The sequence below is a fragment of the Hemicordylus capensis genome, chromosome 6 (genome assembly GCF_027244095.1).
Source record: "Hemicordylus capensis ecotype Gifberg chromosome 6, rHemCap1.1.pri, whole genome shotgun sequence".
Taxonomy (NCBI): domain Eukaryota; kingdom Metazoa; phylum Chordata; class Lepidosauria; order Squamata; family Cordylidae; genus Hemicordylus; species Hemicordylus capensis.
Window position 1 is genome coordinate 78415845 of NC_069662.1, and position 16530 is coordinate 78432374.

The following is a 16530-nucleotide window of genomic DNA, read 5'->3' on the forward strand; positions in this document are numbered from 1 at the left end:
CATCAGACCTTGGAGGTGATTCCTCCAGCGAAGGGGAGGACCTGATAAAGTGTGTATGTGTGGAGGAGGAAGAGGAAGTGTGGGGAGAGAATATGAACAAAATACAGTAAACAGCTAGGAATGTGCTGGGTCAGAAGTATAGTGCTGAAATCACTTAATGGGGTGTAGGGTTAACTCTCTGGGGATCTGATGTGAAGAAGCAGTTGTGCAAATCAATGCAAATCAAATCACCTTTATTTTGGTCTCAGACCAGCATAAGGGCAATAAAAGCACGATAAGTGACATACTAGAAGCCTGGAGATGGGGCATTGCTCTACCAAGAAAGGGGTCGTGAGGGAGGAAAGAGCCTCTTCAGGAGAAGGAGGCTGCTATTGTGTGAATTATATGAGGAAACAAGATGAACAAGATCAGTTAACTCAGGGAGGGAGAGAAAGAAGAGAGGGGAAGAAAACCGAGGGGAAGACTGAGTGGAGGAGAGAGAGAGAGAAAGAAACATTGGTAGACTTACCGTGAAGGGTTCTTTTTCAGATATGGGGAGGGCATCCGTCATCAGATGGGTTGTCAGTCACTGCATGCTCCAAGACAGGGCCAATAAGAATTGAGCACTCTTAGTACTCCCTCTGTCGAGCCCCAATATACCCAGTTCTGGTCTCGTGGAGCGATGGACATACACTTGACTAGGTCTCAGCTCAGCTCAGAAAGAAACGAAAATATATATATCAAAACAGCAAAGGCGAAACAGGATTTAAGTGAAGGATCGAAATACAAGAACAGTGATAGGTGAAACTATGCACCCTAGGAGTTGTTCCACCACCCACAAGAAAGCACCTTCCCCGGCATCCGAGGGTGGGCCGGATGCCCTCCCCATACCTGAAAAAGAACCCTTCACGGTAAGTCTACCAATGTTTCTTTTTCCAAGTATGGGGAGGGCATCCGTCATCAGATGGGACATATCCAAGCTAATGCCCCGGGTGGGTAGCGGATGCCGACAATATGACTAGAGGACCTTTTGCAGAACCGTGCGGCCCAAGGCCGCCTGCGGTTGATAAAATGACGGGATTTTATAGTGCTTAACAAAGGGCGATGCGGAAGACCATGTTGCCGCCTTACAGATGTCTTCCACGGGCACACGTGCCGAGAAAGCAGCGGAGGCGGAGGCGCTCCTAGTGGAATGCGCCGTTACACCCTGCGGTACCTTCAATTGAGACGTCTCATACGCCACGGAAATGGTTGCCCTCAACCAGCGCGCCAAGGTATCCTTAGAGGCCTTGGTACCTAATTTGGACGGTAGGAAGGAGACGAATAGCGAATCTGATTTTCGAAAGGCCTTAGTCCGGCTAAGATAGATGCGAAGAGCTCTTCAAACATCTAGAGTGTGCCAGACACGCTCCTTTGGATGCTTTGGTTTGGGACAAAAGGAGGGCAAAACTAACTCTTGAGCCCTATGGAAAACCGAGTTCACTTTGGGCAAAAACGTAGGATCCAATTTTAGCACGACGGCTTCCTTCTGAAAAATGCAGAGTTCATCTCGAACTGATAGCGCTGCCAACTCCGAAACTCGCCTGGCCGAGGTAATCGCGACGAGAAAAAGGACTTTAAAGGACAGCAAGCGTAAGGAGATCTTTCGCAAGGGCTCGAAGGGATCTTGCGTAAGGGCTTTGAGAACCTTATCTAAATTCCAGGATGGAAACCTAGGGATCGGAGGTGGATTAAGGTTTGCCGCTCCTTTTAAAAAGCGTTGGACATCAGGATGCAGGCATCGAGAGTGTATGTCCGAAACGTCTAAAATGGAGGAAAGCGCCGAAGTTTGGCGTCTCAGGGTACTCGTGCGTAGACCCTTCTCCAACCCAGCTTGTAGAAATCTAAGGACCGTAGGTACCCCTGCCCGTAGTGGGTCAAGGCCATTAATCTTAGCCCATGAACAAAAGGTTGCCCATGTCATCTGATATATTCTGCGTATGGATAGGCGCCTTGCCGCCAAGATAGTTTGTTGAACCGCCACGGGGTAGCCCTTATGCTCTTTTGTTTCCTGCCTTGGGTGTTCTTTACTGCTACTGCACCCAGGCGCGCTCCCAACCGGCAGTAAACCCAACGCCACAGGCGCTTTGTTTTCCCCAGTCCCTGACGGAACTATTGGGGACTCAATAGCCAAAGGGACATCAGACAGTGGTCCCTCAGAGAGAGGACCCGTCAACATATCGCCCATATGCGCAATCTCCATTAACACAGCCGAATGAGAACGAATGGGGGGGGGGGAAGCGGGAGCTGAAATTGACCAGAAGTCAAAGAGCGGAACTCACGGGCCAGCACTCCACCAACCGAAGCTTCAATCAGGAAATAACAACTCCTTTCCGCCCCTAGCACACAGTAGAATCAAAGGCAGAAAGAATAGCTGAGCCAGCTGAATAGAACTGTCCTGGAGCGAAGACAGGACCAGAACTGGGTATATTGGGGCTCGACAGAGGGAGTACTGAGAGTGCTCAATTCTTATTGGCCCTGTCTTGGAGCATGCAGTGACTGACAACCCATCTGATGACGGATGCCCTCCCCATACTTGGAAAAAAAGAAGACAGAAAGAAAGAAGGGTGAGGGACAGGCCCGAACCTGTCAGTGGCTTGAGGGAAACGAGTAGCCATGGCGGTGGCGGTGGCAGCAAGCATGGGCCCGGTCAACCGCTGCTCCTCCTGTGGGGGCAGGAGTGGGGCTCGGGTGAGGAGATCTCTGGGGATAGGCTGCAGCCGCGACCAAGAAGAGTGGGGGGGGGTGGAGTAAGGGATGGAGGAGTGACCAAGAGGGGTGAGGGGGACAGAGGCAATGGGATGGAGGAGGAGGAGCTGGAAGTCCCAAAACACAGAAGGCCTTCACCTTGGTCCACTGTGGTGTCCTCCCTTCAACTGTGCTAGAAGGCAAATACAGGAAGACCCCTTCTCGCAACACCTGCGCCCCTGCAATCCTGAGCAAATTGAAAGAATAGAGCATGTCCTCCTCCACTTCCCATTCTACAGGAAGACTCGTATCACCCTCATCCTCCTGCTATTAAGCAAGTCCCCAGGTTGCTCAAACCAGTTCCATGCCTCTCTCCTGCTCTCTGATTCCAACCCTGTTATCACACGTAATGTTGCCAAGTTCTGGGTGACAGTGTGTAAAATTAGTCATTGTGAACTTATTTACAGTGGATATTTTTTGTGTTATTTTAATTGTATATCTTTTTCTTAAAAATGATTTTAAAACAAACTGTGTTTTTTTAAAGAACGTGGATTTAGACATAATGAACAACTCAGTGGAAAAAGAACTTATTTTGGCAAGCCAACTTCAAATCTTGGTTATAAACAGGGTGGGTTTGATTTAAATCAAACTGATTTAATTCATGATTTAAATCACAATTTAAATCACTAGTCAGTAAGGCTTGATTTAAATCATAGTTTTCTACATAAAGACTAATTCTTGCTGGTATAACTTTAATATGCAAGTAGATGAAGATTTTTAGAATAACAACTTTTCATATTAGTTTTTTTATCCCCAGTTTAATAGGTTAATCATTCATATTTGGACAACTTTTCTGTTGTACTTAGGAAGGAGAAAAATAATCATTACCTTAATAATAACAATTTAAATAGATTTATTCAACTGAAACAATAACATTACAGCATATGTTATTTGCTTAAACAAACATCCATGTTTGTTAACTAATTTGGCTAAACAATATATATATATTTTAAGAAACTTAGACTGTCAGCCCAGCCTACACATGAAAAACTTAAATACTGTCCTCTGTAGCTCACTCGTCATCTTCATCTTCTTCTTTGTTCATAATCTGGAAAAGAAAAACAAGCTTTCCTGCTTTATCGGGTCCCAAACGATTTCTCAATTTAGAATGAATGAGTCCAAAGGAAGAGAATATTCTTTCAACGCCTGCAGAAGAAGCTACTGCTGTTAAAAGTGAAATCATTACTTGAACAGTCTCTAAATCCAAGTGCTTAAGTGACTTCCACCAGTTCACTGGTGTGACTTTCTTTAAAATATCTTCAGCAAACATATATTTCTTGAATGGTTCCCCCTTAGCTTTGAAGTTTATTATAGTTGGCATTACAGATGGATGATTGCTGGATACCCATGTCATAGCTAACTCCTCTTCCTCAGCACTTAAGTTTTGACCCTGGTACTGGATATTGACAATATTTGCCAAAAAATGAGCTGGAGACAGTACTTGTCCCATTCGTTTTTTTTAATGCTTGTAATTTAATTCTTTCCATGTGTAGTTCTGTTTTGAAGTGTTCACTCAGTTCCTTCCAAATTTCAACAGCATCAGCAATAAAACAGCTATTTTTCTGTATTTTGTTTAAAGATTCAGAGATGGGTTTCAGGATGCTCAGCATATGTTCAACATTTCTCTTAAGCCCAATGTTGAGGATTTTGGCCGTGACAGTGCCATCTATTTTATCTCAATTTTGTTCACAAACTGTCATCAGAATAGGCCAGTTCTTGATATACTGCTCAAAACAGTCCACCACAGAGTTCCATCTAACATCTTGTGGGAGCGTTAGCTTGGTTCCACCCATCCTTTTCAGAGCTGCTGCAGCAAAGTGATTGTTACGGAAGTATTTAGCAATTTCAACAACATTAGTCTTTATTTCTGGAACACTTAAGTCTTTGGCTAAGAGGTGCAGCAAATGAGCACTGCAACCATATGTTATTAGCTTTGTATTCCCTTCCTGCTCTTCTAAATTTCTTCTCATCTTGGATACATTTGCAGCATTGTCTGTGACCAAACTGCATACTAGACATTTGAATTTTTGTTCACATGTTATTATAGCTTTTACTGCCACTTCTTGTAAGTATTCTGCTGTGTGTGCATTTCCTGACGTATCAATTGTTTGTGCAAGGAAGACTTTCCCTTCTTCTGTTGTTATACAAGCACATACAATAGGATCATTGTGGACATTACTCCACCCATCAATACTTAGGTTAACAACTCTACCCTCCAGAGCTGTTGCACATTGCTCCATTTCTCTGTCATACACTTTATCCAGCAGTTTCCCTGCAACATCTGCTCTGCTGCGTGGACTGTATCCTGGTCTCAGTGACTGAACCATATTAATGAAATGTGGGTTCTCAGTCAGACGGAAAGAAGAGTTCGTTGCATAAACAAACTGGGCAATTTTTTCATCAATTAACTCTTTTTCTAATCTGCTAGTTTTTATCACAAACTTATCTATGGTGGTTCCAGGAGGGAAGGATTTTTTCTTTCTTTTAGGTGATAGTGATATGTGGCTGTGGGTATCTGATGATGATGCTAATGAAGCACTATCCTGGATGGATAACTCTGAAACTGTAGAACAGGAGGATGGTGATCTTGAAGGTGGATAGTTTCCAGAATCCATGAATTCCCCTAAACAAAAAAGTCAATGCTGTTATTTTATTGTTTATACAATTTCTGCTTATTGTACACAGCACTGCCCCAAAAGGAATATTTGCTTTTCTTCATAACTGTACCAAATGACAGTAACATGCAGTAATAATAAGAAATATAATTTTGCTCAAACATGACAGTTCAAGGCAGTCTTTAGAAATATTATATGATTCAATAAAAATGTTTACCAACCTGAAGATCCTGCCTGTTCAAATGTGTTTCTTTGGTCATCTTCATCACAGCACTTCTCATAATGTTGCCTCATTCGGGCCACCAGGCCTTGCATTTCTTTGTTGCAGTGTTTGCATTTTGCACGCATGCCTGCCTTACCGATAGGTAAAGGAACTTCATTAAAATATTGCCAAACTGGGTCTCTTTTACGGCCTGCTGCCATTATAGGTTTTTTCCTCCAAGGAAAGAATGTGATAAACCTCAGGTCATACACACAAAAAGATCCAAAGACTTGTCTGTCTGTGGCTATGCAGTATTGTGCTCAGAAATTTCATTTTGTACTGCTTGTCTGCTTGCCCCTCCCTCCTCACACTTAGTTTCACTTTCTTCTTGTGCAGATCTATTCCACTCCAAACAATCAGAAAAATATTGTTTCTATTCTATTTCACTGAACTTCTTGAAACTTAGCACTGAAGGGGTTGATTCTGTATTCATAGGTTTGTAGAACAATAGGATTAAGGTCTTTTTCTCAACTCTGTTCATGTCATAACATTTTTGCTGTGAAGAAGAGGCATGTGATCTCTGCTGAGTCAAATTCAGTTTTGAGAACTGCAAAAGTAAACCAAGCATCTGTGATACTATCTTGTAGGCAGAGAAACTGCCCAATAATCCTACAAAAACCTCTGGAAGAACATGACATTGTGAATGGATTAATGGAATTTATTTACCAAAAAAATTAAACATATATAACCTTATTCTACATAATTAAAAAACTAATCTTTATTTCATGATGGAATAACCTTTGGATGGTAATATATTTTCCTCAAAAAGCATTTTATTTTAAAAAATCCGATTTAAATAAAAAAAACCAATTTAAATCAAAAAAATCTGATTTTTTAGATTTTTTTAAAAAAATCATTGATTTTTATCCACCCTGGTTATAAATATTTGTTTGAGGCACTGAATGAACCTCAGGTTCCTACCCGGGAGTAGATTTACACAGTGAGCCGGGTCTCACAATCAGTGAGACCCGGTTTAGCAGGCAGGGTGCACGTGGAGGGAGCCCTGGGTGGCCGGACTGGTCGAACACACGATTGCCGGAGCTCAGGGGCCACACGGCCCCCAGAAGCTCCAGTATGCCCTACATGAGCGCGCAGGGCATACTGGGGAGACCCCCGGAGCAGGGAGGTGGCTTTTCGCCTCCCCTCCAGGGGTCTCCTTGTGAGTAGCCACGTCACGGAGCCACGCCACGGCTACTCATGATCAGAAAGCCTGGGTTTGCGGAGCACTCGCTCCACAAACCCGGGCTTTGGGGAGTGCTACAAAAGTGGGCAAGCCGCTTGTAAGCCACCGGGCTCGCCTAGGAGCCCGGTGGTTTACACTATCAGCAAAAATCGGGCTAGGCTCTCCTAGCCCGATTTTTGCTGATCATGAGAATAACCCCAATGTCAGACAACTGGGTAACCAAACGGTGGTTCCATGTGATGTGCGAACCCACCCTGAGCATTCAAAAACCTTAGCCATTCCGTTTCTCTTTTCAGCTGATCTCTCAAATCCCTTACAGCACAGTTGTGAATAGTATTTGGTTGGTGAGTGAGGATGTGTGTACACTAACAATACTACTGTTTAAAAGGGGGACAAAAATACATAGTTGCATACATTTCAAATGAAAAGTACCATAACCTGCAAGAATTCAAAATAAACCATTTTAGAGATGTACAAATCTCAACTAATATTTTACATTGATGAAAAATGATTCCTTCACCAAGATTAAAGGTAAAGTTGTGCTGTCAAGTCGGTGTTGGCTCCTGGTGACCACAGAGCCATGTGGTTTTCTTTTCTTTTGGTTTTCTTTGGCAGAATACAAGAGGGGTTTACTATTGCCATTAAAGTAAAGTGTGCGGTCGAGTCAGTGTCAACTCCTGGCGACAACAAAGCCCTATAGTTTTCATTGGTTGCTGAGGAACCACCATGAAGCAGGTCAGCTGAGGACTGGAGTAGTGTATCAGCACAGGACACCCTTGGGTAGGTATATACAAATCGATTCAGATACAAAATGATTTGTACCCAAATCTAGCTGATTTGGGTGATTTGTAGACAGAACAAATTGCCCCTGTGCTCAATTGCCCAGATTCGGGTAAAAAACAAATCACCTAGATTCATACACAAAAAAAATTGGGGTTCAGAACTTCAAAAAACTGAAAAAACAACAACCCTCTTTTGACCCCAGAACCCATTTTTGTCCCAAACAGATTCAGATTTGGAAAATTTGGGTACAAATAGAATCTGGGGTGATCCAGGGGGTGGGGGTGGGCAGATTCGGACCCAAAACAAATCGGGGGTGATTCGGTTCGAGTATAAATTGAATTTAAAAAATCAATTCATGCACATCCCTACCCTTGGGTGCATCAGCAGCACATGCTTTGTCCTGCCTATGAGAACCAAGAACGAAGGGCAAAGTGGTAACTACTGACCAGCTGCCCAGATGCAGGGACCTCCTGGTGGAAGAGGTCAGGTGAGCAGAGGAGAGGAGGCTGGGGGTGTGACCAGGAGGAGAAAACTGGAGCACCTACTGATAGTGTGCAGTTGACCCCTAGAAGCAGCACTACCATTGCTTCCCAGTCCAGCAATGTGGTGTCCCTGGCAGGGCCAAGTGAGCCGGTAGTTCCACATCCGTGTTCTACCTAGTAGTTTATGGAGGGTTTCCTTGGTGCTTTGCCAGGGAGACTGGAGGAGCCCACTGAGCCCTGCAGCAGTGCTGAACAGTGCATTTTGCAGTACCAGCATGAGCCGGTGGCAGGTTGGGAGATGGAACTAATCCAGTTTAGGGCAACACATCACCAAGTCTGGCCAGTCTTGGTGGCAGTTGCTGGACAGTTCCTCCTATGCCTCCAACCAGCATCCAGAGCGAGAGGGTTTTCTCCATGGCTGGGGACGTGGTGACACCCCATTGTGCATGCTGGAGAAGAAAGAAGAGTTTCTCTCATGGTACGAGTATAGAAGCTTTGTTTCTTGTCAGACCTTTGGTACATCAGACCATGACTGCGCTGTTATCCTGTCTCTCTGTGGAAGGCAGGCAGGCTTGATTTTTTTGTTTTCTCGGCACTGAGTAAGTATAATGTGCTTGCTCTGCTATAACTGATAAAATTATCTGGGTTTCCTGGATCTCAGATTGACAAAGGCAGAACTTGATTGCCTGCCTAAATTGTGGTTGTTTGTTTTGATTGTGAGATAGTGTTGTGAGGTGAAATGTTCAGTGGCAACTAAGCTAGCTCTCTCTCTCTCTCTCTTTCTGTGTGTGTAATATTTTTTGATGATTGTTGTAAGATAAGCTCCATGTCTGGCCTTGAGACTAACTTGTGCTTCACTCACTGCTCTGCAATCTGCATTGCAAGGTGTACTCAGTCAAAATGTGGCTTAAAACATTCCTGTGACTATGCTTGCTGCTGCTAAGGGTGATGTTGTGCTGGAGCAGCTGTAACAATGCTGAAGTAAGGAGTCATAATTGTGTGTGAGAGAGCAACATGTGCCAATGATGTTACTGCCATGCAGGCAATAGGTAGCTCCTAGGAACACCATAGTGGGTAGTGTAGCATGGCATGATGGGTGCTACCTACCACCCAACCCACAAAAGAAATGGGCAAGTGGGTGATTTTAAACAAACTTTTCACCTTTCCTCCTAGGATCCCATGGGGGTTGTGGGGGGGGGAGAGAAGGGTTTGGGTTTTTTAAAGTCACCTGGTTACCCATTTCTTTTGGCTTGAGAAGTAGGTAGCACCTGTAGTGGCAAATTACAAGTTTACCTGTCTACTGTATGACCACACACAACTTGGACCTTATGCTCAGTGTGGCCTGCTGGTCATGGAAAGTCCCCAAATACTGCTGGCTTACTGGAAACTGCAATGCTTATATCAGCAATATAGAAAGGGGAACTGGGCAGAACATACTGTAGGGTCATTGTCCCAGACATCTTCCCAGACATGGCAAGGCAAACGTTGTTTCGCATATGCAAAAAAAGTTGTTTAGCTAAGAGGGGTCTATAAGAGTTTAATAGGAGGGAACTTTCCAGGTCGTGCACGCATCTTGTTAATCATGGCAGATTTTGATTTGTTTATCACAGTGCCTAACCATGTATGGAATCTTGAATCTACTGTTAACTTACTTCCCTAAAATCTGTTTAAAAGCAGGCTGCCCGTGTTCAGGGGCCATTTGAGCAAGTCATATCTCAAGATGCAAACAGGCCTAGCCTAGAGGGCATGGTGGGGATGTGACCGGCCAATTGGCCCTTCTTATATGAGAAGTGCTATTAGACTTTGCAAAACAAAGTGACTCAAGGTATCTAACCTAAGAGTGAAGCTTGTTCCTTCAAGACACCCAACATGCCCCTACCATCCAACTCACTTTGGTGTCCCTAGGAGCTACCCATGGGGAACAACAAGGTGTTTTGAGTTCCCCAATCTTCTCTATGGCTGAAACACTCCAAACAAACCTGAAACATTTTGCGTGTTTTGGAGAATCATTTTGAGGATTTTGCATTCCATTTCAAGCTCAAAATAAAATGCGTTAAGATACTGTTTTATGTTTTAACAGTTTATTATTTATTTGACCAAGTTTGCTTTTATGTAAAGCTCGCTTTTATGTAAAGCTTTTGTTCTTTGTATTTTGCTGGTCGAATGACTGTAACAATAAAGATTTGATTTTGAAATGAAATGCAAAATCCATTTCGTGCACACCTCTAGCTGTGACTAATTGTATAATCAAGCATTTTACACACCAATTTCAAATCATCTAAATAATTTAATAATATTACCATTAAATCTGGTTGTAATTGAATATGGTTTTTAAAGAAAAATCCTTGGACAACTATATATGAGAGTGTAAGACCCAATTTCACTGCATTTTCTCCAATATGAAGAATTATTATTAAACATATGCAACAACTGGAGCGGTGTTCTACACCATCTTGTAATCTCCTTCAAATTAAGTTCACTAATATCCAAAGATTGTCATTCAAAACAGGTATCTTTCCATATTTTCTTCCAGAAATCAGATCTCAAAACTGTATCTAAATCTAATTCCCATTTTTTCATATAGTTATGCCTTTTCCCATCCCATCTTCATAGTGTTGGAAGTGAAGGACTTTGCACTGTCTCATGCCTCAATGACAGAGGAGGACAGACTAGTGAGTCAGAGGGCTAGAGGGGTCAAGACATTGGTCATTCCTCCTCTCTACTGCTCTGACACCATCCCTTTGATATGTAGATTGCTACTCTCAGGGAATTCTTTCCTTCCTGCCTCCATTCCTCGCTTCTTCTCTTCTCCCTAACACACACTCTTGCCTTTCTCTCTGCACCATGTGTGTACGGAGATGCAAACAGCATCTCTCTGCATCCAGCTAGCTAGCTAGATTAGAGATACTATCTCTCCACTTTCCTATCTAGAATGGAGTTCTCCAATAAAGACTCCTCATACTGATTTGAAACTATGAACTGGCTCCAAGTTTCTTTTGACTCTTAGCAGACACACATGCCTAGGCAGACTCCACTGTGTTTTGCCTCTGTGCACTCTATTGTAATAGAAGGGTATCTCTTACCAGAGAGAATTCCCAACACATGTATTAAATATTTTGTAAAGAACAGATATCAAACCTTTTGAATAGAAAATATTGTTTGATAAGCTTTTCAGAATCCATTGGCTTTCTCTCCAACTCCACAAAAGTAGAGTTTTCATATTAACTAAACCTGAAAATATTCAAACCAAGCTATTTTTCCTTCCACCTTTTAATTTAATTTAATTCTTTAGTTACCATATTGTCATTTATTTATATGTTAAGAAATTGATGTAAACCATTCCTTTTCCATAATAAAGAGTGTTTTGGGTTCAACAAAGGAATGAAAAATGGTTGTCCTAGGAAGGTACTATCTAGTGAAATTCCTGGTGCTGGGAATTCTTTCTCCATTTATCCCAAATATATGATGTTGTTGACAAGCAAAAATTTGAAACAGAAAACCTCATGTTCCTATTCAGCCATGTTACCTCTTCTGGAGTGTAATTATTTAAGAATTGTGACTATTTAACCACAAGCTATTTTTATCTCAAATAATCAATCTGATTATTTGCCTTAATCAGTATGCATTGTAGTATAACTCTAAGTCAGGAATAACTCTAAGTCTAAACCACCACTAGACTGGTGACTCCTCCTTGTTCTCACAGCCAATCTATTTCTTTTATTTCTTCCTATCAATAAGCTTCTGCCAATTTCTTAGTAATACATGGGATAGTTAAATGGGTCTTAATGAACCTCTGGTTCGTTCTAGGTGGGCCTGCTCCCTTTGCCATCAGGACCAATGGCTGCAAAGTGGCACACAAGGCAAGCTGGGATAGCATCCAGGGCCTTGCTAGGTGGCACAGCCAGGGGGTATATCTCTGGCTCAATGCACGTACTTCCAAAACACCAAGATACAAGATCATCTGCAGCACCAACTTCAGGTTTCCTCCATATCTTGGGCTGGAAGCAAACCTCAGGTTCCATGTGATGTGTAAACCCACGTTAGGATTCTGACATGCACTGCATCTTTTAGGTGCACATGTGCCTTGAATATCGGCCATGTACTCAGCTGTTGAAGCAGTCACCACGTTTTAGGACCAAAATGCCTTCTGGTTTCATGTACTGGTTTCATATTGTTAATATGAAGGATGCCACAACTGCTGCTTCATTATAGTCTAGGAATCAGCAGTGATGGTCTAAAGTAATTTTGTTCAGTGTTGCCATGATAAGCAGCAAGGATTAGAATTTAAGCTGCAACTTCTTTTCCTTTCCTACATATTGTTTGCTACAGCTTCCTTATAGATGTGAAAGCATCCTCGCACATTCTGTGGACATACACACCTTTTGCTTGTGATTCTAATCTATGTCTTACTCAGAGGTTTGTATTTATTCAGTCCATTCTATAATGCTCGACTCTTCATTTGATTTCATCAGATTATGGGAGAAGCTATTCTGTCATCTTCAAAGTATTAGTTACATTAGTATACAAATTAATCACTTTAGTATACAAATCATATTAGTATACAATCACATTAATTAATTAATCACATTACTATATAAATGTGAGGCTAGTTTTACAAATTAATAGGTATCCAAACATTCATCACAGTAAATTGGTAATTAAATCTTCCTATTCTCTGCTACAGGTTCATACTGTGTTTTGTTTCTCTTGAGGGAATTAAAGTGGGGTGCAAAGAAAAAGATGACAGAAAGACAAAGACAGAGGATTAGAATACGAGGTATTGCTAAGACTGCAAGAAAGCTTGCACCTTACTAATCAGATCCTCGACCCAATAAATCAGGTATGTAAACCTATATTAAAAAGTTCACAAAGATAAGAAGTAACCATTGCTCTCTGGCAGAGATAGTAAGGTAACAACAGACACTTGCTAAGTTGCACATAATATAGCTCACATAAACATGTCTACAACTGATCTCACTTTAAGCCCTTTCCACTGCAGCAGGGGTTTTTTCAGTGGGACTATGTGTGAAGGCCTGTGCTGAGCAGTCTGGACATGACATAGTTTTGGTGGGTTGGCAGGTATAAGGGGCAGTCTTTGAAGCAGTGCCTGGACTGCTGTACTCTCACCTAGTAATGACCTGGCTGAAGCAACATTAAGGACTATTTACAAAATTAATTTTGCATATATAAAAGTTATTAATATCAGAAGAAGATATATTGAGACATTCAGCCATTAATTTCAAGTTGCACAATGTGCTCACTGCCTTTGAAATGAGCGGGTCAACCTCAGAGCTCAATGGGCTTTGCCGGATGCTGTTCACAGGAATAGAAATATCAGTTCCCTCCAAAACATCGCAGAAGTGAAAGGCCCTAACAGCTCCAACCAACAGCTGATCCTAGTGTGATTTGTCACTCATTTCCTGATGAAGTGCTTCTTTCGTGATCACATTGACAAGGAAAAACAATTTTGTTGTGTGCATGTGTGAGCGCTTGGCCTCAGCTGCCCCTCTGTCTAGGCACCCACTGCCACCAGTTTAGGATTTTTAGCTTTTTTTTTTTTTAACTGGTTCCACTCCCATTCATTCAAACTTCTGCCTCTCAAAAATAACAAAAACTCATTAGTGTGGTAAATAAATAGGGCAAGAAGGCATGAGGTGGGAACAAAACAACAGACAGAGAGAATGGTAAAATAGTGGAAACACAAGAATAAGTTAAATAGAAAAAAATCTTCAAAAAAATCCAAAGAACAGTACAGGAACAAACGGGGGAAATCAGTTAGGCAAGAGAGCCATTTAAAATTATAGAACAAACTTGCTAGCCCTAACCCTACTAATCTAAGGCATGTTCCAGTAGGTGCAGCTCCCTCACTGCTAATTCCCCACAGCAGCTTCAGCCTGTCCCTACTTTCAAGCTTCTCAACTCATACAGCAGTTGCTGTCCTTTCTTTTCTTCTCCCTCTCTTTTTATTCATGTCTCCCTCCACCCCCACCAAGGTATATACAAACCAATCAAGGCGATTCTTACCTCAGGCATCTAGAACCTTCTGTCTCTGCCTGGAGACAACCAACCAGATCATTTAGATACATTCCTTCAGAAAACCAGCAGCAACACAACATTTTTACCTCAGACTTAGTGGAGGCTGCAAGCATTTAACCCCTGCTGAACTCAACAGAACCAGAGAGAACATAGAACAGACCAATACAAGGAAAATAATCCACAAAACATAAAGGGAAGGAATTCCTTCACAGCATGGGTACTGATAGTAAGGCTTTAGGGGAGGACTAGGCCTCACTTTGAGCAACTGGTGGGAGGGTGGGCCTTTCCTAATCAGGAAAAAAGGGCCCAGGAAATTCAAAACAGAAGGACTAATCCAGAGGACTGGGCAGAAACTGCAGATACATACACCTACTGAAGAGGAGAAAGCTTTCTTCTGTTAATTCTGTCCCAGGAGTACCCTAAGGAAGCAGCTGGCTGAGAGGTGCTGGGGAAATGAGAAGGTAGCTGCCTGTGAGTAAGGTTAGGACCAGTTCAATAAGATGTATGAGGGGACTTATTTTCCTTTAATGTACTGCTTGAAATCTAAGTTGCCTTTCGTGCATAGCGGCAGTTTGGGCAGCAGCATAGCACAGAGAGGAGCTCTGTTCCTGAGCTCCTCACTTCCACTGTGCGAATAATTTTTTTCTTCTTCGCCCAACTATCGCGGGCTGGAGCGGGTAAGGTGGGCTCGGGCAGCTGGGTGGGCGATAGGCGGGGGCGACGGCCTTCTCATGGGCCCTTTTGGCCCGTAATTAATTGGGGGGAGGAGCGGGGAAGGGGATTTTGGAAAGCTGGGAGGGCGGGTGAGCGGGCGGCGGGAGGACAGGCTTCCCCTGCCGCCTCTTCCCCCCTCAATCACCGGCCGGGCGGTCTCTGGAGGCGCCGCTGCCATCCTCCGCGGCCGGCCCGGGCCCTTCACGGTCGGCTCTGTCCCGCCGGCCTCCGTTGGCCTCTGTCCCGTCCCCCGTCTCCCCAGCTTGGTCGCTGTCTCTTCTGGGCGAGGCGGCGGCTCTGCCGCCGCCTCGGCCAGTTTCCCCCGCCGGCGCTTCTCCGGCTTCTTCAGGGCGGCCGCTTGTGGCCATCCAAGATGTCCGCCGGGTGCTGGCGGTCGTGGCTCCCTGGCCTGTTCTCGGCATGCGCTTTGCGCATGCCCAGAACCGCCAAGGGAGGCACGAACACACGCTTGGTGTCCGTCCACGGACGGACACCAAGCGTTTCATTAGAGAGGATGTCATACTTTGCTCACTCACACTTTATGGAAAATCCAGATGATGTTATTGCCAACCTGTTGCTTTGCAGTATTTTCTTTCTCCTTTTAATTATAGCTGCCCACTTGTTCATTATTCTAAATAACATCGTGTGAAATGGAAAGTAGGTCTTGCGTGTATGTGCACTGTGGTCACTGTAGAATCCAGAGGAAAGAGTTGTGGCATGCAAGGACAAGGCAGTGGGGTAGAATCAGGAATATTAATGGTTTAATGAAATAGATATTATTTACAGAGAGGCATCTTTAGACTGCTTTCAATGCTCTTGTTGATGGTTGTTTGTTAGACCTGCCTCTGCTCCAGGACTTGACCAAAAGTAGCTAAAGAACATTCAAAAGCTGGCCTGGATCATAAGAACAGCCCTGCTGGATCAGGCCCAAGGCCCATCTAGTCCTGTTTTGCACAGTGGCCCACCAGATGCCACTGGAAGCCACAGGCAAGAGTTGAGGGCATGCCCTCTCTCCTGCTGTTACTCCCCTGCAACTGGTACTCAGAAGCATCCTGCCTTTGAGGCTGGAGGTGGCCTTTAGCCCTCCGACTAGTAGCTGATGATAGACCTCTCCTCCATAAAGTTATCCAAACCCCTCTTAAAGCCATCCAGGTTGTTTGCTGTCACCACATCTCGTGGCAGAGAATTCCACAAGGTGATTATGCATTGTGTGAAAAAGTACTTCCATTTGTTGGTCCTAGATTTCCTGGCAATCAATTTCATGGTGATGTGTTTAGAAAACCAAAACATTTTACTTAGAAAACCTCATTCTAACTTAAAGTAACCCCAGCCCAGCTCAGGGACATCACTGCCTCTCATGATCAACATTATCTTTCTCCACTAAATTGTATCTATGAAACTTGGTTCTCACAAGGTTCTCACTGTTCTTTGCTGACAGTTAAGGAAACAGGATTTAACCAAATAAGGAGTAATCACCAGATGAACAATGAATCATTCGCATGCGTACTAGATACTTAGACCACCATTTTATTGCCACGTATACTGTGTCTAGGGTGTCAGCATCATTCAGATTGTTTGTATAAATGTAAGATGCACATGTAACCAAACTGTAATCAGTTTGAGAGCGTAAGCCCAATGATTACCTATTGCTAAACTGCAGTAGCAATAAAAGCCTCTAAATGATTCCCA

The 16530-nt window shown here is 43.4% G+C and overlaps 1 protein-coding gene across 2 annotated transcripts; it reads right to left on the minus strand.

Moving 5' to 3' along the window:
• Positions 1-3602: 3602 nt before the first annotated feature.
• LOC128331964 (uncharacterized) lies at positions 3603-14126 on the minus strand. 2 transcript variants are annotated; one of them, XM_053266082.1, is made up of 3 exons: positions 12471-14126; positions 5603-6190; positions 3603-5389 (listed from the first exon to the last, which is right to left on the minus strand). In XM_053266082.1, the coding sequence occupies exons 2-3, from the start codon at positions 5802-5804 to the stop codon at positions 4443-4445; spliced, it is 1149 nt and encodes a 382-aa protein (XP_053122057.1). In that variant the 5' UTR covers positions 5805-6190; positions 12471-14126; the 3' UTR covers positions 3603-4442. The 2 variants fall into 2 exon arrangements, with proteins under 2 accessions (XP_053122057.1, XP_053122055.1); XM_053266080.1 differs by lacking the exon at positions 12471-14126 and having other exon boundaries at positions 5603-6310.
• Between the last annotated feature and the right edge of the window lie 2404 nt (positions 14127-16530).

Coding starts and splice junctions, on each gene's coding strand:
- LOC128331964 (XM_053266082.1), bottom strand. CDS start 5,804: ATGGCAGCAGGCCGTAAAAGAGACCCAGTTTGGCAATATTTTAATGAA. Junction 5,390..5,602: donor TGAACAGGCAGGATCTTCAG/GTTGGTAAACAT, acceptor TTTTTTGTTTAG/GGGAATTCATGGATTCTGGA.